Consider the following 19,853-nt stretch of genomic DNA (forward strand, 5'->3'; position numbering starts at 1 on the left):
AGGACGGAACAGGTTACATGCTATCACTGTGGTATCCTGGGCCACATGAGACCAGACTGCCCGACACTGAAGGGCAGCCCAAAACCAGCAACCCCAAATGCCATGGCTAATGCTAACCCTGTTGTTGTAAACTCACAGGCAAGCCACACAGAGCCCAGCATTGGTGCCCTGGGTGCAAATGCTGTTTCTGTGGTCTCGGAAGAATTTGACCTTAAAACTCACATTAGAGCTAAATATGGGGGAAATAATGCAGAGTTTATTAGCAGTGCAGAAGTGAATGGAGTGAGGTGTATGGCATGGAGGGACACCGCAGCAGATATTACTCTGGTTAAAGCAAGTCTTGTCAGGAAGGAAGATTATTTGCCAGGTGAAGATGTAACTGTTGTAGCCTTATCTAAGTATTTTGTCAGGGTGCCTTTGGCTAAAATCCACCTGAAATGGAAGGGATTGGAGGGCACCATGGTTGTGGGAGTAAAAGACATAATCCCTAAGGATATTATGATTGGAAATGATATTAAAGCTATGGTCAGTCAAGTTAATACAAACCAGGCACAAGAGAGGATTGATCCTAAGGTTGTGCCTATGGAGGGTTTCTCCAAAAGTTTGTCTTTGGAAAGTAGCTGTTTGGCTGTGAATGAAGTTTCTGAATGTCTATCTAATGTCTCAGAAGTAAATCTGGAATTAGATCAAGCAAAGGGAGAGGAGAACAAGGAGATTTTGGATGAGCCTAGGCAGCCTTGTGAGCTGATGGCTTTATCTAGTCAGCAGTTTGGGAAGGCAAGGAGAGTGGAAGATGAGTGTCCCTATACCTTATCTGTTTCCTGTGCGAAGAATAGTGACAGTGAAGGAAATGTGCCTGTGTCTGTCAGGGGTATTGACTTGCCTATGGAGGAAGCTACCCCAGTCTCCAAGCAGTTGTCTGTGAACAGCCCGGTGTGCTGGGACAAGGGAAATGAAATCCCAAACTGTATGTCTAGTAAAGAAAAATGCGTCTCCAACTCTTTTTTGTCTGTGGAGCAGACAGAAGGTGCCTTTCGGCCTGTGATGGTTGAGAGTAATTTAGTTGTCTCAGAGTTGGTTCTGGATTCAACTAAAGCCCAGGAAGGGAATGGTCCTAAGTTTGCATCTGCTGGGGAGAATGGCACCATAACTAGGTTGCATCCAGTTAGTGTCTTAGCAAAATCCCAGAGACCAGACAATTCTGATGCTTGTATTGGGCCTGTTGCTCATGTGTGGTTGGAGAAGGGTGTAACAACTCTGTCTGATCAGGATGATACCCTAGCCAGGGCACAAGGAGAGCAGAAAGGTAATTTGGTTGTGTTACCTACGGACAGTTTAACAACTTGTAGCAAAAAGGAAAAAATTCCTAAGCTGGTGTGTGGCAAAGAGAAGGGAAGTATTTCTAACCTTTTATCTAGGAAGTCTATGGGTTCGCCTGAAAGGGGATTGTGTAGAGATCTGCCTGATGGGCCAGAGGTGATCCTGAATGTAAATAAGACCCAGACAGAGTCTGTTGTTGCTCAGGAAAGTGTGCCTTTAGAGCAAGCCCTAGGTGAAGAGGGTAAGGGCAGAATTTCTGTGAGGGGTGAATTGCTGCTTAGAAAAGCTCCTGGAGAAAGGAATCCTCATGGTACTCGGTGCAAGCAGTTCCCTGCAACTGAAGGGTGTGAGAGTGATTTAATCAAGGAAGTTTCAGTTCCTAGCAGCCAAAAATTGTCTGTTGTGAATGGATCCACTGACTTTCCTTTTAAAAGATCCAGTGTGGGTAGCTTTGAGAAGGTCTCAGAGGAGGTAAAAGTTGTTAAGGAATTGAGGCAGCCCTATAACCAAGTGGCTGTGTGGGGCCAACTTGTTGGGGAGACAATGGTGTTGGAACAGGAATGTCTCCTTTCTGATTCTTTAAATGAGCAGTTTGTGCTTCAGGGTTTGAGGACAGATTTGGTTACTGATGTGTCAGAGCAGAGCAGTTTTATGGCTAAATGCTTGAGGATGCGGGGGAGAGCAAGCAAACTCTCACCCGCAGACTCTTTGGATTTGTGTGGTATCTCTTTAAGACAGAGTCCAGCCTTGGAGATGATAGCAGTTACGAATATGAAAACTGGTGGATTGGCTCTGGTCTGGGGTAGTGCAAATTACTTGCCTGGCTGGGAAAGGAAGGACTTGCTAATAGCTGTTAGCACAGAGGGCCCACCCCATCAGCCAGTGAATTCTGTTAAGCAAGAAAAATCAGGGTTTGATCCTTCTGGACAAGGAGGAAAGAGAACACTGAATTTTGCAAAGGGAAGCCACAGGTTAACCCTAAAATGCCCAAACTCCAATGGTATTGAGCCAAAGGTGTGGCATGACAAACATGACTGTAGATGGACACTTGCAATGAACTTGTTGTTATTGCTAAATTTTGTAATTAACAATGTGCCTAATCTTTTGGAGAATCCCTTGAACATGTTAAAAGGAATACATGAAAACACACGTTATGTTAAAAGGCCTTGTTACACTGGGGTTTCACAGGTAATGCCTATAAACAATATGGGAACTTTTCACAGGGGAAAAGACATTCCAGACCTAATGTGCTGTATGAAAAGGAAGACTGAGGCACACTACCATATTGCTTTCATGGCTAAATGCCAAGATTCCTGGACTATGAAGAACATTAATATCTGCATTTATTCGATGTTAATTGGGTTCCAAACATTTGCCCGAGCTGGTATGGATAAAGTAGCTGTTTTCTTTAGCTCTTGGCAAGATCACATGAGACATACAGGAACCATGCTGCCACAGCAGATCCAATCCACTATTGTTCAAACCAAGTTTTACCTTGGGTTTGTAAAGAGGTTGAATCATGTGGTTGAACATGATTTTGATAAACCATTTCTGTTCTACACTGGTACGGCTTCTACCCCAATACTAGCTGTAGTGAGACAGAACCCAGGATGGGGAGCTCTTGGGATGCAGTCAGTGATGTTGGTGTCATCCCTTCCTGCATCAATTTTACGTTGGGGGTGTGACGTTATTAACATAAACTGGGACCGTATAGATCATTGTTGCAACCAAGGTCCTGTAGTGGCACCAAATCTGGTATAAAGGGGGTCAAATGGGGTGTCTAGGACAAGGTTATGGTTTGCTGGTTATGATTATGCTGTCTATATGTATGTATCAGTTTTGTAGTTGAAGTTATGAATATTGGCTCTATACTGTCTGTATGGCAAACTTATGCTGTGCTTCTGGGTGACATCCCAGACAAGCTGAGATGAGCTCTGCCTAGCCTGCTTGATGGCCCATTAAGGACCATCAGCTATACAATGGACCCATTGAGAGAAGGCAGATACGCCTTGTAACTCAGCAAAGTATGCAGGGACTGGCCCATGTGACTCCAGACTCCATTTTGCTGTAATTTTCCACAGTAAGAACAAAGAGGTGTTCTTACACCTGGAAAAGACTATATAAGGCTGATGCCTCATCTCCATCTGGTCTTCAATCCTGCTTCTTACCTCTGGAGGGACTTTGCTACAAACTGAAGCTCTGAACAAAGGACTGAATGACCCATCCCAGCTGGGGATGTATTCCAGAGACTTGATTTGAACCTGCAGTTTATTCCATCGCTGCTGCAAGCCTGAACCAAGAACTTTGCCATCACTGTATGTAATTTGCATGGTGTCAAGTATCAGGGGGTAGCCGTGTTAGTCTGTATCTACAAAAACAACAAGGAGTCTGGTGGCACCTTAAAGACTAACAGATTTATTTGGGCATAAGCTTTCGTGAGTAAAAACCTCACTTCTTCGGATGCACCAGACTCCTTGTTGTTTTTGTATGTAATTGATTCCATTTAACCAATTCTAACTCTCATCTCTATCTTTTTCCTTTTATGAATAAACCTTTAGATTTTAGATTCTAAAGGATTGGCAACAGCGTGATTTGTGGGTAAGATCTGACTTGTATATTGACCTGGGTCTGGGGCTTGGTCCTTTGGGATCAGGAGAACCTTTTTCTTTTACTGGGGTATTGGTTTTTATAACCATTTGTCCCCATAACGAGTGGCACTGGTGGTAATACTGGGAAACTGGAGTGTCTAAGGAGATTGCTTGTGAGACTTGCGGTTAGCCAGTGGGGTGAGACCGAAGTCCTCCTAGTCTGGCTGGTTTGGTTTGCCTTAGAGGTGGAAAAAACCCCAGCCTTGGGCTGCAACTGCCCTGTTTAAGCATTTTGTCCTGAGTTGGCGCTCTCAGTTGGGTTCCGCCAGAACCGCATTGTCACAGGGGGGCAGCGTTCGCTGATGATGGGAAGGGGAGGGCCCTGGGGGATGAGGGATGGTGATTGCTGATAGAGTGATGGGGGGGTTGATGGGGGTGGGAAGGAGGGGGCAAGGAGAGGGGCTGATGGGGTGACAGGGGGCAAGGGCATGTGGGGGACAGGGAGGGGGTCATGGGGGCAGGGAGAGGGGGTGATGGGGGCAGGGGCTGTGGGGGGCAGGGAGAGGGGCTGATGGGGAGATGGGGGCAGGGGCTGTGGGGGCAGGGAGAGGGGTGATGGGGGCAGGAGCCGTGGGGGGGAGGGAGAGGGGCTGATGGGGGCAGGGGCCGTGGGGGGGAGGGAGAGGGGCTGATGGGGGCAGGGACCGTGGGGGGGAGGGAGTGGGGCTGATGGGCTGATGGGGGCAGGGGCTGTGGGGGGCAGGGAGGGGGCTGATGGGGAAATGGGGGCAGGGACCATGGGGGGGAGGGAGAGGGGCTGATGGGGGCAGGGGCTGTGGGGGGCAGGGAGAGGGGCTGATGGGGGCAGGGGCTGTGGGGGGCAGGAAGGGGGCTGATGGGGTGATGGGGGCAGGGGCTGTGGGGGGCAGGGAGAGGGGCCGTGGGGGGCAGGGAGAGGGGCCGTGGGGGCAGGGGCCGTGGGGGGCCGCGAGGTCCCAGTTACCTCGTCCAACAGGATAATCTGCGGGCCCTTGAGGATCGTGCGCGCGATGGCCACTCTCTGCTTCTCCCCCCCGCTCAGCTTCAGGCCTCGTTCCCCCACCTGGGTCTCGTAACCTGCGGGGCGCAGAGCCAGACGCGTGGGACCCGGCTTCCCGCTGCCAGCACCCCGGGGCCAGGCTGGGCTCTCCTCCCTCCGTCAGCGCTCCCCGATTCCTCGCTGCTCCCCCCGGGCCCCTCGCCCCCGGGCAGGCAGGGGCAGGGCCGTCCCCAGAGAAAGCACCTGGCATCACTGTACCGAGCTGAGCCCTGGGACGGGGGAAGGGGAAAGGGGGACGGGGGAAAGGGGAAGGGTCCCAGGCTCCAGGGGCTCCCGGCGGGGTCGGTGTTGAACGGAGCTGGGAGCCGGGCGTGATGTAGCAGGGCCGGGGGCCGCGCGCGGCGGGACGGACTCACCCTCGGGGAAGGAGAGGATGCGCTCGTGGATGTCGGCAGCGCGGGCCGCCTGGCGCACCTCCTCGTCGGAGGCGGCGCCGCGCCCGTAGCGGATGTTGTTGCAGATGGAGTCGTTGAAGAGCACCGTGTCCTGGGGCACCACCCCGATGTGGGCGCGCAGCGAGGCCTGCGTCACCTGCAGGGCAGCCCCGGCCGTGCCCGTCAGCGCGGGCACCGGGGGCAGCTGAGCCGGCCCCGGCCCTGGCCCTGCTCCCCACGCCGGCCTGGCCGAGCCGGAGCCCCATCGGTCCCCCATCCCCCTGCCGGGTCCCCCACAGGGAGGCCGAACTCTCAGTGACCCATTGCCGGGGTCCCCCAGCCGGCCCCCCAGCTCCCAGCCCCCCGCCTCAGCCTGCGCATGGAGCACAACTGAAAGGAGCCCCCCCACCCCCGCGTGGGGGGCTGCGGTAGAACGGGAAGCCTTTGATCTGTCCTCCTCAGCACTTCAAAGGGGGCTGCCCCCGGCCTGGGCCCCCTCCCCCTCTGCCGGCAGTTAATCGAAGCCAGGCTGGGAGCCGGCCTGTCCCATTAGCCCTGGCGGGCTGGGCTCTGCCCCCCACCCCCCGGCTGGAAATGGGGGGGTCCCACAAAGCAGGCCAAGTTCCTGGGGAAGCACGTGGCCCCCGACCTGCCCTTGGCAAGAGACGCTCAGACCCCCCTCCTGGGGCCCCCACGGCACTGGCACCAGGGGCTGTGGGACAAACCCAGATGGCCAAGGCCTGGCAGGCTCCCTCCCAGCACTGGGCCTGGCTGGGCCTGGCCTTCCCTAAGCACCCTTGGGAGCCGGCGCTCCAGGACGGATGCCCCCCATCAGGGAGCCAGGGGCTGTCTCATCCCCCTGCAGGCCGGGCCTCCCTCCCTCCCTCCAACGCTGGGGCCACCGGGAGGTGACACCGTCCATGCCCAGCGCGTGTGGCCGGGGGTGGCTGCACCTCGGGGGCTGCAGGTGGGTGCGCAGACTCTCCCCTTGGTTCCGGCTCTAAGCGGAGCCCTGGTACCCCACGGTGCCCCCCATTAGCCATCAGGGCGTCCCCGACCAGCCTGGGAAATGAGGGACGGCCGGGCCCCGACGGGGAGGGACCAGCCCAGCAGAGCTTCGCCAGCCGCCGGGAGGACAGGCGCTCAGCATCGGGGCAGACGCCTTCCCTGGACCCTGCCCCCCAGGCAGCCCCAGAGCCCCTCACACCCTCCCTGGACCCTGCCCCCCAGGAAGCCCCCATACCCTGTCCCAGGCACCCCCAGAGCCTCTCACACCCTCCCTGGACCCTGCCCCCCCAGGTACTCCCCATACCCTGCCCCAGGCACCCCCAGAGCCCCTCACGCCCTCCCTGGACCCTGCCCCAGGTACCCCCAGCACTGCCCCCCACCTTGGCGATGTCCTGCCCGTCGATGCGGATGCAGCCGCCCCACACATCGTAGAAGCGGAAGAGCAGGCGGATGATGGTGCTTTTCCCTGAGCCGGATGGACCCACCTGAGCACGAAGAGCACAAGGGTCAGCAGGCCAAGGTGCCGCTCAGTGCGGTGGGGGCCGGGGGCACAGAGAAGGCACCGTACGGACTGGCAGGTTTCCGAGTAAAGGGAATATGTCGTATGGAGACGCCAGTATTCCCGGGAACCGGCAGCTCTGTACAGACCGGTACCAGACATCATTCTGCAGACTAGCACGAGAGGGCACAGGGAGCCGGGATGGGGCAGGGGCAGGGTGGGCAGGCTCCATACGGACCGGTCCCTACTTCCATTGGCCAATCCCGTCCGCACGGATCCAGCGCAAAGATCCCGTTCTCACCAGGGCAAGGGTCTGTCCGGGCATCACCGAGAAGGAGACGTCCTGCAGGATTTCCCTCCTGGGGGGAGAGCAGGGTTCAGCTGCTTCCCTCCCCATTCCCCCACGCAGCCTTCAGCACGGGGCACCGTGAGCGCCTGCGTCCCACCCTGCACGCCTGTCTCCACCCCGCATGCCCCAGCCCTGTACGCGTCCTATGCCCCCTCCTCCCTCCATCCCGCACACCCCATCCCTGTATGCGCCCCATGCCCCCTCCTCCCTCCATCCCACAGACACCATCTCTGTACGCGCCCTACACCCCCTCCTCCCTCCACCCCGCACTCCCCATCCCTGTATGTGCCCCACGCCCCCTCCTCCCTCCATCCCGCACACTCCATCCCTGTACGCGCCCTACACCCCCCTCCTCCCCACATGACCCAGCCCTGAATGCACCCTACGCCCTCCTCCTCCCCACACACCTGAGCCCTGTACCCGCCCCACGGCTCCATCCCTGTACCTGCCCCACGCCCTATCCCCACTCCCTACTGCCCAGCCCTGATCCCTGTACCCGTCCCATCCCCACTGCACCCTGTAGTCCCCATCCCTGCCCCACCCCCGATCCTCGTGCTGGCTCCACGCCCCCCTACCCGTCCATGTAGCTGAAGTGCACATTCTCGAACTCAATGCGCCCTGAGTGGAAGCGAAGGTCCCCTGCATTCACCTCGTCCTTCACCTGCGGGACAGAGACACGCGGCCTCACAGCCCTGCCCCCCCCAGGGCCGGTCCCTGCACTGTCGCTCCCGGACGCGGGGGGGGGGGAAGGGAGCGCAGAGCAGACCCAAGGGGGGAGCCAGAGGAGCTGCCTGACCTGTGAGGGGGGGTGATGGCTGGGGGGAGTCACCCTCATCTCCTGTGGAGAGAAGCAGCTGATCTGCTGGGGGCGGGGCACCCACCGCCTGGGGGTGGAGCTGAGGGCAGGGGGCGGGGCACCCACCTCCTAGGGGAGAAGCTGGGGGCAGGGGGCCTGGCAGGGGTGTGTGGCCCCTCTTGGGGGTGGAGCTCCGGCAGGGGGCGGGGCACCCACCTCCTAGGGGAGAAGCGGGGGGCAGGGGGCCTGGCAGGGGTGTGAGACCCCTCCTGGGGGTGGAGCTCCGGCAGGGGGCGGGACACCCACCTCCTAGGGGAGAAGCTGGGGGCAGGGGGCCTGGCAGGGTTGTGTGGCCCCTCCTGGGGGTGGAGCTCAGGCAGGGGGCGGGGCACCCACCTCCTAGGGGAGAAGCTGGGGGCAGGGGGCCTGGCAGGGGTGTGAGACCCCTCCTGGGGGTGGAGCTCCGGCAGGGGGCGGGGCACCCACCTCCTAGGGGAGAAGCGGGGGGCAGGGGGCCTGGCAGGGGTGTGTGGCCCCTCCTGGGGGTGGAGCTCAGGCAGGGGGCGGGGCACCCACCTCTTGCTCCTCGTTGAAGAGCTCGAACATGTTTTCCATGTCGATAAAGGAGCTCTGGATCATCCTGCAGGCGGAGGACAGGGCAGGTGACGATGGGACAGGGGCCACCGCCCCCCTCAGCCCTGTGGTGTGGGGAGGGGGAACTACCTTGGTCACACCTCGAGGGGGATTTCACCAGCAAGGTGCCAGCGCAACGGGGGCTGGGCAGACCAATGGCCTGATGCAGTGCAGCAAGGGGCGGGGCTACAGGCTAGACGGACCAATGGCCTGATCTGCCACATGGGGCGGAGCTACCAGGTTAGATGAACGAATGGCCTGATGCAGTGCAGCAAGGGGCGGGGCTACAGGCTGGCTGGCCCAATGGCCTGATGCAGTGCAGCAAGGGGCGGGGCTACAGGCTGGCTGGCCCAATGGCCTGATCCAGTGCAGCAAGGGGCGGGGCTACAGGCTGGCTGGCCCAATGGCCTGATCCATGCAGCAAGGGGCGGGGCTACAGGCTGGCTGGCCCAATGGCCTGGCTCGGGTGGGTTTCTCCCACGCTGGCGTTACCTGTAGTAGGTGCCGAACCAGTTGAGCGGCGTGTAGAGCTGGATGATGTAGGTGCCGAACAGGACGAAGTCCCCCACCTGGCAGAGATGGGGAGAGACGCCCATCAGAGCTGGAGCCGCAGCCCCCACCCCTGGCTCCCCCAGGCCGGCAGGGGTCAGGGGCACCCGGCTGGGGTGCAGCGGTGGGGGCTGGGTCAGAGCTGGCCGGGGGCGGGGGGGCTCGTGGCCCAGAATGCGCCAGGACTCCTGGGGGGCACGGGCTGGCCCCAGGCTCACCTGGAACCTCGTCTCAGTCACAAAGTAGGCGCAGAGCAGGGACCCCGCCAGCAGCCCCAGGCCGATGATCAGGTTCTGGGTCTGGTTCAGGAGGGCCAGCGAGGCATTGACCTTCCACTCCGAGACCTGCCGGGGGGGGGAGGGAGTGTCAGGGCCCCCCTTCCCCCCAGAGCCACTTCCTCAGCATGCCCCAGGCTCAACCCACTGCCACCCCCCAGACCCCCCCTCCACACCTCTGAGCTGAATTCGCCCCCCCACAATGTATCTGCTGGAAACCCCATGGGAGTGCGGGTGGCTGGGGCTCCCCTTGTAGGGTTGGCTGGGGTCATGCTTAGCCTCCTGGGGCTGCCAACTGCCCCATCCCCCAGTGCAGGGGGGTGAGGGGAGCTAGGCACAGGGATGGGCGCCCCTCCCAGCCCCCCAGCACCTGGTACTTGAGGATGGCGTCATTGAATCGATTCACTTCATAGCTCTCCGCGTTGTAATACTTCACCTGAAACACATGGAGCCCGAACTCAGCACCGGCATCCACCCACCGCTCCCCGCTGGGCTCACGTCCCTGTCCCCCCTCCCTGGAGACTGCCCGACCCCGGCCCCCCACACCTCAGCACCAGCCTCTCACCCAGCCCCCGCTCCCTGTCCCCCCTCCCTGGAGACTGCCCGACCCCGGCCCCCCACACCTCAGCACCAGCCTCCCACCCACCCACCGCTCCCTGTCCCCCCTCCCTGGAGACTGCCCGACCCCAGCCCCCCACACCTCAGCACCAGCCTCCCACCCACCCACCGCTCCCTGTCCCCCCTCCCTGGAGACTGCCCGACCCCAGCCCCCGACCTGCCCCCAGGGCTCAGCACCTTCACACTCTCTGCCCCATGCCGCTGGAGCCCCCACACTCAGCCAGCACCTCCCCAGACCTGCCCCTGCCCCCCCCAGCACCCCAGGCCGGAGCTCAGCCCCAGGGTGGATCTCCCCAAGGCCCCACCCGCGACTCGGTACCGTCTCGAAGTTGAGCAGTGAGTCCACGGCCCGGGCCTTGGCCTCGTTGTCGCGGGAGTTCATGTCCCGCCGGTACTTGGTTCTCCACTCCGTGATGATGATGGTCAGGGCTACAGAAGGGGGGTGTCACATGTCACCGGGTCCTGCCGCCCGGCCCCACACGCCCAGCCCCTCAGCCACTGCTCCCCCAGATCTGCGCACCAGGGTCACCGAGTGCGGATGGGGGAGGGATCCCAGCACAACCATCCCGGGCAGCACCCCCGTTGCCCTCCCCCCTCCCGCCGGGCCGCGCAGCGCAGGGCCCCCCTGCCGCCCTCCCCTCTCCTGCCTGGCCGAGCAGCGCAGGCCCCCGCCCCGCCGGAACGAGCAGCGCAGGGCCCCCCCCGCCATCCTCCCCCCTCCCGCCGGGCCGAGCAGCACAGGCCCCTCCTGCCGGAATGAGCAGCGCAGGCCCCTCCCGCCCCCCTCCCCCCTCCCGCCGGGCCGAGCAGCGCAGGCCCCCCCCGCCGCCCTCCCCCTCCCGACAGGCCGAGCAGCGCAGGGCCCCCCCGCTGGGCCGCGCCGAACATCCCCCCGCACGCACTCAGGTAGAGGCTCATGCAGACGAAGATGATGAGCCCGAACCAGAGGCTGAAGGCCGAGCTGAAGTAGATGATGCCGATGACGATGTCAGCGATGGTGGGGAAGATGCTGAAGATGATGTAGCTGTGGGAGGGTGAGGGGGACAGGAAGGCTCACGTCAGTCCAGGGTCACCCTGCCCTGCCCATCCCTACCCCCTTCCCCCGCCGCCCCATGGCCCTGGCCACCCCCCACCTCCTCTGCCCGCCCCATCCCTCCCCTTCCCCCACCCCGATCCACCTCCCCCCCACACCCCATGGCCCTGGCCACCCCCATCTCCTCTGCCCGCCCCATCCCCCCACCCCAATCCACCTCCCCCCCACCGCCCCACAGCCCTGCCTACCCCTCACAGCCTCATCCCCACCCCCTACCAGTCCCTCTGCCCTGCCCATCTCCCCCTTCCCCCACTCTGACCCACCCTCACCCCCCACCTCTCCTTCTGCCCCATAGCCCTTCCCCCACCTTATCCCCCTTGCACCATCCCCTTCTCACCCCCGCCCGGGTCAGCCCCGCTCCTGGGACTGGCGACCCTGCTGGGCGGGGCAGGGGCTTTGGAGGTGAGGCCGCAGGAGGTTCCCCTGGCGGCCGGACCCCTCGGGGAGCCCCCCCACCCCCCGCGGTACCTGAGCAGGCTGTTGATGCTGCTGGTGCCCCTGTCCACGCTGCGCAGCACCTCACCCGTCTTGCGCCCCAGGTGCCATCGCAGGGACAGGCCGTGCAGGTGGGCGAAGAGACGCACCTGCACCTCACGGTTGGTGAACTGCTGCACCCGGATCCACAGGAAGGTGCGCAGGTTGCTGACGAAGCCGGTGGAGCCTGCAGGGGGGATGACATGAGATAAATCCCCAGAGACCTCCCCCACCCACTGCCCAGCGCTGGTACGCCCAGGGTGCACCGGGGGTACGTGGCACCCAGAACCACTCCCTGGGCTAGGCCTGGGCAGCTCCCCCCCAAGTGCCAAGGGGCCCCTGGAAATCATAGACTATCAGGGTTGGAAGGGACCTCAGGAGGTATCTAGTCCAAACCCCTGCTTAAAGCAGGACCAATCCCCAACTAAATCATCCCAGCCAGGGCTTTGTCAAGCCTGACCTTAAAAACCTCTAAGGATGGAGATTCCACCACCTCCCTAGGGAACCCATTCCAGTGCTTCACCACCCTCCTAGTGAAACAGTGTTTCCTAATATCCAACCTAAACCTCCCCCACTGCAACTTGAGACCACTGCTCCTTGTTCTGTCATCTGCCACCACTGAGAACAGTCTAGATCCATCCTCTTTGGAACCCCCCTTCAGGTAGTTGAAAGCAGCTATCAAATCCCCCCATTCTTCTCTTCTGCAGACTGAACAATCCCAGTTCCCTCAGCCTCTCCTCATAAGTCATGTGCTCCAGACCCCTAATCATTTTTGTGACCCTCCACTGGACTCTTTCCAATTTTTCCACATCCTTCTTGTAGTGTGGGGCCCAAAACTGGACACAGTACTCCAGATGAGGCCTCACCAATGTAAAATAGAGGGGAACTATTACGTCCCTCGATCTACTGGCAATGCCCCTACTTATACAGCCCAAAATGCCGTCAGCCTTCTTGGCAACAAGGGCACACTGTTGACTCATATCCAGCTTCTCGTCCACTGTAACCCCCAGGTCCTTTTCTGCAGAACTGCTGCCTAGACACTCGGTCCCTAGTCTGTAGCAGTGCATGGGATTCTTCCGTCCTAAGTGCAGGACTCTGCACTTGTCCTTGTTGAACCTCATCAGATTTCTTTTGGCCCAATCCTCTAATTTGTCTAGGCCCCTCTGTATCCTATCCCTACCCTCCAGTGTATCTACCACTCCTCCCAGTTTAGTGTCATCTGCAAACTTGCTGAGAGTGCAGTCCACGCCATCCTCCAGATCATTAATGCAGATATTGAACAAAACCGGCCCCAGGACCGACCCCGGGGCACGCCGCTTGAAACCAGCTGCCAACTAGACATGGAGCCATTGATCACTACCCGGTGAGCCCGATGCCTAGACACCAGCCCCCAGCGCCCAAACTCTGGCACCCAAGGGGAGCTGGGACCCCCCCCAGGGCCCTGGCTGGGCCAAAGCAGAGAGGGGCTGGGCACGGGCTGGCTCATCTGCTCCCTCTGCTGGCCTGTTCCAGAGAATGCCCCAAGCCCCGCTGCTGCCCTCCAGCGTGCCCCCATCTCTGTGCCCAGCACTGGGTCAGCAGAGCTGATGCCCACGCCCCTGCCACAGCAGCCCCCGTCTCCACAGCAGCCTCCGGTCTGGGCAGGACAGCTCCCCCAGGACTGCCCGAGGGACCGCCCCCTGCCAGGTCCAGAGGATTGGGGGGCCCAGCCGGAGGATCGTCCCTGGCTAGGGGGTTAAGGACGAATTGTGTGCAGGGCACTGCCCGCTACCCTCCCATGGGACAGCATCTCCACCAGCCCCACCCCACCCAGCCGGGAGCCCCCCAGGCCCAGCCCCAAGGCGGGTCCTACCGGCGCCTCCACCCTGCAGGAACTTCAGGAACACGTAGGTGCAGATGGTCCAGGCGACTGTGTGCCAGGCAGTGCCCTCCGTCAGCTCGTTTACTGGGGAGACAGGAGACCCATATCAGAGCGCTGGGGGCGGCTGGCAGCACTTCCCTGCAGCCGAGGGAGGGAGCTGGGGCCTGCGTGGCACCCCAACCCCCGTGCCGACCCTTCCCCAGCTTCTCATGCTGCTCCCCCCACATGCCAGGGTGCCACTGCCCAGCCAGCGCCCTCCCACTACTGCCCCGCCAGCTCCTGGGGCAGGCGCCTGGGCTCAGTGGTGCTAGAGAGAACATGGCCCACGCCTCCGACCACCAGGCAGCAGCACCCAGCGCTGAAATGCAGCCTCTTCTGGGGTGGGGCACGACAGCCACTGTGCGGTTAGGCCAGGTGAAGGTGACTCCTGGGCCCCTCGGCATTGTGGCAGGCCAAAGGGGACACCGGGGGCCAACTGTGACCCTGGGGAAAGGGCCCCAGGCTGGGCAGTGAATGCAGGGGGCTAGTGGGGGGCCCTGAGAGACCGTGCCCCCTAGCACCATGTGGGGGAACTGCTCCAGCGAATTCCCCCAAGCGCCTCACCCCCCTGCAGCCTGGGGAGGCAGCTCGGGCAGAGTGCAGGGCAGGCTGGGGGGCAGGAGGGGTCTGGCGTGTGTGGACTCGTTATCATGGGGCAAAGCTAATATGACTGGGGCAGGGAGGGCACTCCCTGGGGCAGCTGTGGGGGAGAGGAGGGCTGCCCCCCACTCCCAGCCCAGGCCCCAGCCCTGCCCCCCACCTTCTACCCAGGGTACTCGTTCCCCACCAATGAGAAATGTGTCAGTACATACCCAGCCCCTCTCCTGTCACTCCCCCCTTTCTTTGCCCCCCCACTAGCTGCAGAGCCCGCGGGTGGCAGGGCCTGGAGCGCACACAAAGGGCCCTTGTTCCTGGCTTGGGCTTTGTCCGCGGGAGACGGGCCGAGGGCTGCCCTAATCCTAACTGACAGGGGGGACCCTTGGGGGGGGGCGCACTGCTTCCCAATGCTCAGAGACGGGCCCCTCGCCCCCAGCCGCTCCTCTGTCCGGCCGCCCGGCACGGCTGGGGGGACCTGGGGACAGGCAGGGACACCAGCTGCCGGCTCCATGTGGGGAGAGGTCAGGGGGCCTGCCCCACTGCAGGTAACCCAGGGGCCCGGCGAGAACGCAGGGGTGGCCAGAGGAGGCCTGCAGGGGGCAGCCAAGCCCCGGGGCTGGGCAACCTGGGGCCAAGCTCCCCTCAGCCCCCAGAGGAGCACCCCCATGGGGGGCCTTGGGGTCCCGGCCAGCGCAGTGCAGGGCTGGATGCACCCCAGGGGCCACGGTTGGGATGGGGAGACAGGACTGCAGCCTCCGGCCTGGGGCTGATGGGGGCTCGCTGCGTAGCCCTTGAGGCTGGAGAGCAGCCTCCTCTCCAGGCCCCCAGTAGCAGGGGGAGGGGGCAGGTGTTTTGTATGCAGGCCACAGGCCGCTCCCCCCATTCAGACCCCCCATTCTCCGCCCCGGAGCCTCCTGCCAGCACCGCTTAGCGACGCCTTTGTAAGTCTAGAAGTCAAGGCTGAAAGGCAGACACCAGGGCCGGCCTCTCCCATTCTCGAGGCCTGACCTAGCGCCGGGAGCTGGCACCCGGGCCGCCCGCCGGGGCCTGGGAACCTGGCACACTGCAGCCCCAGCAGCAACAAAGGAAGGGGCCCTGTGCTCCGCCAGCCCCAGGCCCACCGGCGGGCTCTGGCAGCGACTCCCACCTTCCTGCCCGGCCCAGCTCGGAGCCACTCGGAGCAACACCAAGTGTGGAGCCCGGAGCCCATCAGCCCACCGAGTCACGGCATCGGGCCCAGCCTCCTGCTTCCCTGAGCCCCCTGCAATCACCACTGGATGCAGACCTCTCCTTCGCCTTCTGTCCCAGCCTGCTGTGCAGCGTCGCTGTTATTCTGCTGCTGTGCCCCACCCCAGAGGTGGCTGCATCTCAGCCCTGGGTGAGGGATCCCTGTATAAACAGCGCCCTCGCCCCCCCACACAGAGGTGGCTGCATCTCAGCACTGGGGGAGGGATCCCTGTATAAACAGCGCCCTCACCCCCCCCCAGAGGTGGCTGCATCTCAGCACTGGGGGAGGGATCCCTGTATAAACAGCGCCCTCGCCCCCCCACACAGAGGTGGCTGCATCTCAGCACTGGGGGAGGGATCCCTGTATAAACAGCGCCCTCACCCCCCCCCAGAGGTGGCTGCATCTCAGCACTGGGGGAGGGATCCCTGTATAAACAGCACCCTCACCCCCCCCCCCCCCAGAGGTGGCTGCATCTCAGCACTGGGTGAAGGATCCCTGTATAAACAGCGCCCTCGCCCCCACCCAGAGTTAGCTGCATCTCAGCACTGGGGGAGGGATCCCTGTGTGACAAGTGCGTTGGGTGCCTGCGGGGTGGACGCACCAGAGAAGCAGCACCTGATCGCGGGTGCAGAAGGCAGGTCCCCTCTCCCCCCCAGGTCACACTCTCCTGCCAGGCTGGGTTTGAGACTCCAGACCCCGAAGCTGCTGCCTCCATCCCACAAGGCCCCTGCTACGACCCCCCAAGCTGGCTGGGCCCCAGGGGCTGCCCCGGGCTGGAAGCAGGGCAGGGACTGGGCAGCACCTCCCAGTGCCGCAGTGGATGCTGGCTGGATCTCGGCTGAGGGCAGCCTCCCCCCACCCCGCCAAACACCGGGCTCATCCCAGCCCCCCTATAAAGCCCCATAGGGGAGCTGAGCCTCCCCTGGTGGAGAAGCCCAGGTGTTGCCCAATACATGCAGCAGCTCCCCTCCACACAGGGCTCTGCCCAGGGGGCTGCGGACAGAGCACGGGCCACGGGAACCAGCGCGTACTGGGGCAAGGGGGGGGTCCCCTAGGCCTGGCCACCAAGCTTCAGACACCGCTCCCACACCTGCTTCCCGGTGGCCCTGTGTCTGCCAGGGGGGGTCACTGCACAGCGCCAGAGCCGTGCCAGCCAGCCCTGCGGGCACGACCCCTCCCCCACCCCGGGCCTCACCGATGTTCTTGTAGTAGATGGGCACAAAGACGTTGATGACGCGCTCCAGCCCCATCAGCACCATGCAGAACAGCACCAGGCCCTGCAGCAGACGACTGCCCCGCGGCCACACGTACTGCACCAGCAGCCGCAGCTTCCGGCCCAAATCCTTCCAGGTGGAGTGGCTGCCGCGGTCGCCTGCCAGGAGGGGCTGCGATGGAGAAAGGGGGTCAGGAGGGGTGTGTGCCCAGGGGGATCCGTCCCTTCACCCCCGGCCCCAGAGCAGCATGAGTCACTGAGGGACGGGGGATACCTGGGCAGGGGGCAAAAGCTCCCAGCCGTGGGGTGCTGATCCCATTGGTCTTGGGGTGACCCTGGCACCGGGGTGAACGAGGTCACAGTGGGGTGAATGGGGCACTGGGGCACAGATGCTCCTAGGCCTTGGAGGAGGAGGCCAAAGTGTGAGTCCTGCTGCTCATATGGGGCAGTGGGGATGTGGTAGGAACCCTGGCACAGGTGGACAGCGCCCCGGGCTTGTGGGAGGGGAGAGGACTGATGGGGTGCAGACCGTGCTGTGCTCAGGCATGGGGGAGACCGGGGGCCTGACCCCTGACCCCAGGGTTCCGATCCCGCAGCGCCAGGGCAGGGAGCCAGAGTCCGGCTGCCCCCCGCTGCACCGGAGTGACCCACAGCCTGCTGGTGACAGGGCCCTGGCAGCTCGCATCCCCTGCCAAGGGACAGGCCAGCTTCCCCGCCGGCTGCGGGACACCGCAGAGCCAGCAGCACCATCTGCTGGCAGCTTCACTCCTCGGCCAAAGCCATTCTTTGCTGGGTCACGTTTACACACTAGATCCAGACCCTGCCAGGGTCACCCCTTGGCTGGGGAGGGCGAATGCTGGGGGGGGGGCCATGCCCGGGCACTGCAGTGGCAGGATCAGGGCCACGGCTGCCTTCCCCCCTTGCTGCTGGCTGCTGTGACAGCACCAGGGTGGGAGAGACGAGGTGGCCGCGGGAAGCCCCTCTCGGCCCAAGGCCTGTGGGTGGCAGATGCCCGCTGGGCCTGGGACAGACGCACCCTCTGCTTCCCTCTTCGGGCCAGAGGAAGAGCCCGGCGGAGCTCGGCAGCGGGCACCTGCCACCAGCAGGCGCTGGGCCGAGGCGAGAGATTCCCTCCCCAGCCTGTCACTTGCTCTTTGCTCAGTTCTGCCCAGCGGGCTCCAGCCCAGGGCTCTGGGGTGCTGGTGTCCACCCCCGCCCCGGACCCCAATCCTGGGATTGAAACGAACGAGAGAATAAACCCTGTGGACAGCTCCATTCCCACCAGGGTTCCGGGGCCTGGCCGAGCCTCTGGGCTACCGGGGGGGGGGCTACTCCGGAGCAGTGCGATGACCTGGCCAGCAGGCCCTGCAGCCTGGACACGGCAAGACGGCTCCTGGTCGGGCCTGGGACAGCCTCCCCTTGGAGCAGCGGGGACCACCCGTCTGGCTTGACGACGGAGCGTGATGCGTGTCCGAATGGGCTGGGGGTTGCCTGCAAGAGCAGTGGCTGGACTCGATGGTCCAGGGGGTCCCATCCAGGCCTGTCCCCCCTGGTCCCCATCCTAGGCATAGGGACGGACAGAACTGAGGCAAGTTCCAGGGTCCGGTCCTGATCTCCATGGGCCGGGTCCAGGGATCCGGGCTGTAAACCACAGATACACCCTCCTGGGCCCCCCGGCCGTTCTGCTCTCAGGGGAGAGCTCGGCTGGGCAGGGGACAGCGGCTGCGGGAGAAACTCACTGGAACTAAGACTCACCCCAACCGTTCCCACTACAAACATCCTGCAACACCCCCCTGCTCCCCCCGCCCCGGCTCTCCGGCACACCCAGCGCTCTCCCTGGGCCGGGGATGAGAGAGAGACTAGACCACCTGGGGCAGGCGAGAGACAGGACAGCCCAGTGGGTAGGACAGCTCCCGCTGGGCCCCAGACTCCCTGTGGCCCGCTCGGTGCCTCCGGCCCCTCTGTACAATGGGGCACTAGCTGGCCGGCCTCCCAGGCCTGGTGCGGGGCTGAAGATGCCCACATGCAATGGGGATGGGGCCCGATAAGGACTGGGACAGGCTCCAGTCGTGGGGTTTAACGCATAGCGGGAAGGCACCGGATGCTGGTGAAGGGGGAGGGAGAAGAACCTGTCCGAACAGAACAGCGGGCAGGTGGATGAGCCCCAAGGGGTGGGGCGAGGGGCTCAGACAGAGACCTGAACGCCTGCCCCAAAGGAATGTCTGGGTGGGGAATGGAGAGAATCCGACCCGGGGGGACGGGCCCTCCCCTGTCCCAGACGGTCACAAACTTTTCCAGCTGCGTCGTCACCCCAGGCAGGGCATCTGCCCCCCACTCCTCTTGGAGGGCTGGTGCGGGGGCACCTTGCTACATGTCTATGAAGCTCCCAGCATGCTTTGGGGTGCGGTGCTCATCACACCAAGACACAGGTGAGCGGGAGCCAGTAATGCATACTGAGCTCCCAGGTGACGGGGGCCTTAGAAGAGATTACACATACCGGGGTGCAGCAAGGGGGGCCCGGCTCCCCCACTCTCTGACCAGAGCTGGGTGGCTTAATAATAATAATAATAATAATGGAGATATCCCATCTCCTAGAACTGGAAGGGACCTTGAAAGGTCATCGAGTCCAGCCCCCTGCCTTCACTAGCAGGACCAAGTACTGATTTTGTGTCAGAGCCCCTTCCCTCCTGGCATGACGGAGGGGCGCCCGGCCAAATCTGAGCAGTGCTGCGACCCTGTGTGACGGCTTCCCCCCCTTTGCAGTCCTTCAGTGCCCGTGGGCACCGGACACTCCTCGCCCCAGGGAGAAGTGGAGCAGGGAGCAGGGCAGATTTGACCTGGGAATGTTGCAGGGGGGTTGCAGTGGGGATGTGGGACTTCCCTTGAAGGAAGCTACCTGAGCTGTAACCTGAGCCAGGAACGGGGGTGGGGAGAATTAACACCTTCTGCCCGGGAGACTGAACAAAGGAGAGGAGCAGCGGGAGGAGTGGGGAGTTTAGTTTCGGTTGGGGCTGGGTGGTGCAACGCAGGGAACCCCAAGCTGGGGTCTAAGCTCCCTGAACCTCCCAGAGGGACCTAATTGAGGGGGTCTGGTCGTACCTACACGCTCTGCTTGAGACGGTGTTCCTGTCCTTAAATAAACCTTCTGCTTTACTGGCTGGTTGACAGTCACAGTGAATCTCAGGAAGAGGGGTGCATGGCCCTGACTCCCCCACACTCCGTGACAAGGGGGCACCAGGC

General features: G+C 62.4%; 1 protein-coding gene across 1 annotated transcript in view; it reads right to left on the bottom strand.

Annotated features, from left to right (window-relative positions):
• The window catches only part of ABCB6 (ATP binding cassette subfamily B member 6 (Langereis blood group)), a 35,367-nt gene that overhangs the window by 6,296 nt on the left and 9,218 nt on the right, over positions 1-19,853 (bottom strand). Inside the window, exons 4-17 of the mRNA XM_054044262.1 lie at positions 16,596-16,785; positions 13,528-13,620; positions 11,670-11,862; positions 11,011-11,132; positions 10,428-10,537; positions 9,861-9,926; positions 9,434-9,559; positions 9,159-9,235; positions 8,610-8,673; positions 7,813-7,898; positions 7,190-7,247; positions 6,770-6,874; positions 5,364-5,538; positions 4,912-5,024 (exon numbers count right to left, since the gene is read on the bottom strand). Coding sequence (XP_053900237.1) covers positions 4,912-5,024; positions 5,364-5,538; positions 6,770-6,874; positions 7,190-7,247; positions 7,813-7,898; positions 8,610-8,673; positions 9,159-9,235; positions 9,434-9,559; positions 9,861-9,926; positions 10,428-10,537; positions 11,011-11,132; positions 11,670-11,862; positions 13,528-13,620; positions 16,596-16,785 — 1,578 coding nt within the window. The remainder of the gene's footprint in view (positions 1-4,911; positions 5,025-5,363; positions 5,539-6,769; positions 6,875-7,189; positions 7,248-7,812; positions 7,899-8,609; positions 8,674-9,158; positions 9,236-9,433; positions 9,560-9,860; positions 9,927-10,427; positions 10,538-11,010; positions 11,133-11,669; positions 11,863-13,527; positions 13,621-16,595; positions 16,786-19,853) is intronic.

The sequence above is a fragment of the Malaclemys terrapin genome, chromosome 11 (assembly GCF_027887155.1).
Source record: "Malaclemys terrapin pileata isolate rMalTer1 chromosome 11, rMalTer1.hap1, whole genome shotgun sequence".
Classification (NCBI taxonomy): Eukaryota; Metazoa; Chordata; order Testudines; family Emydidae; genus Malaclemys; species Malaclemys terrapin.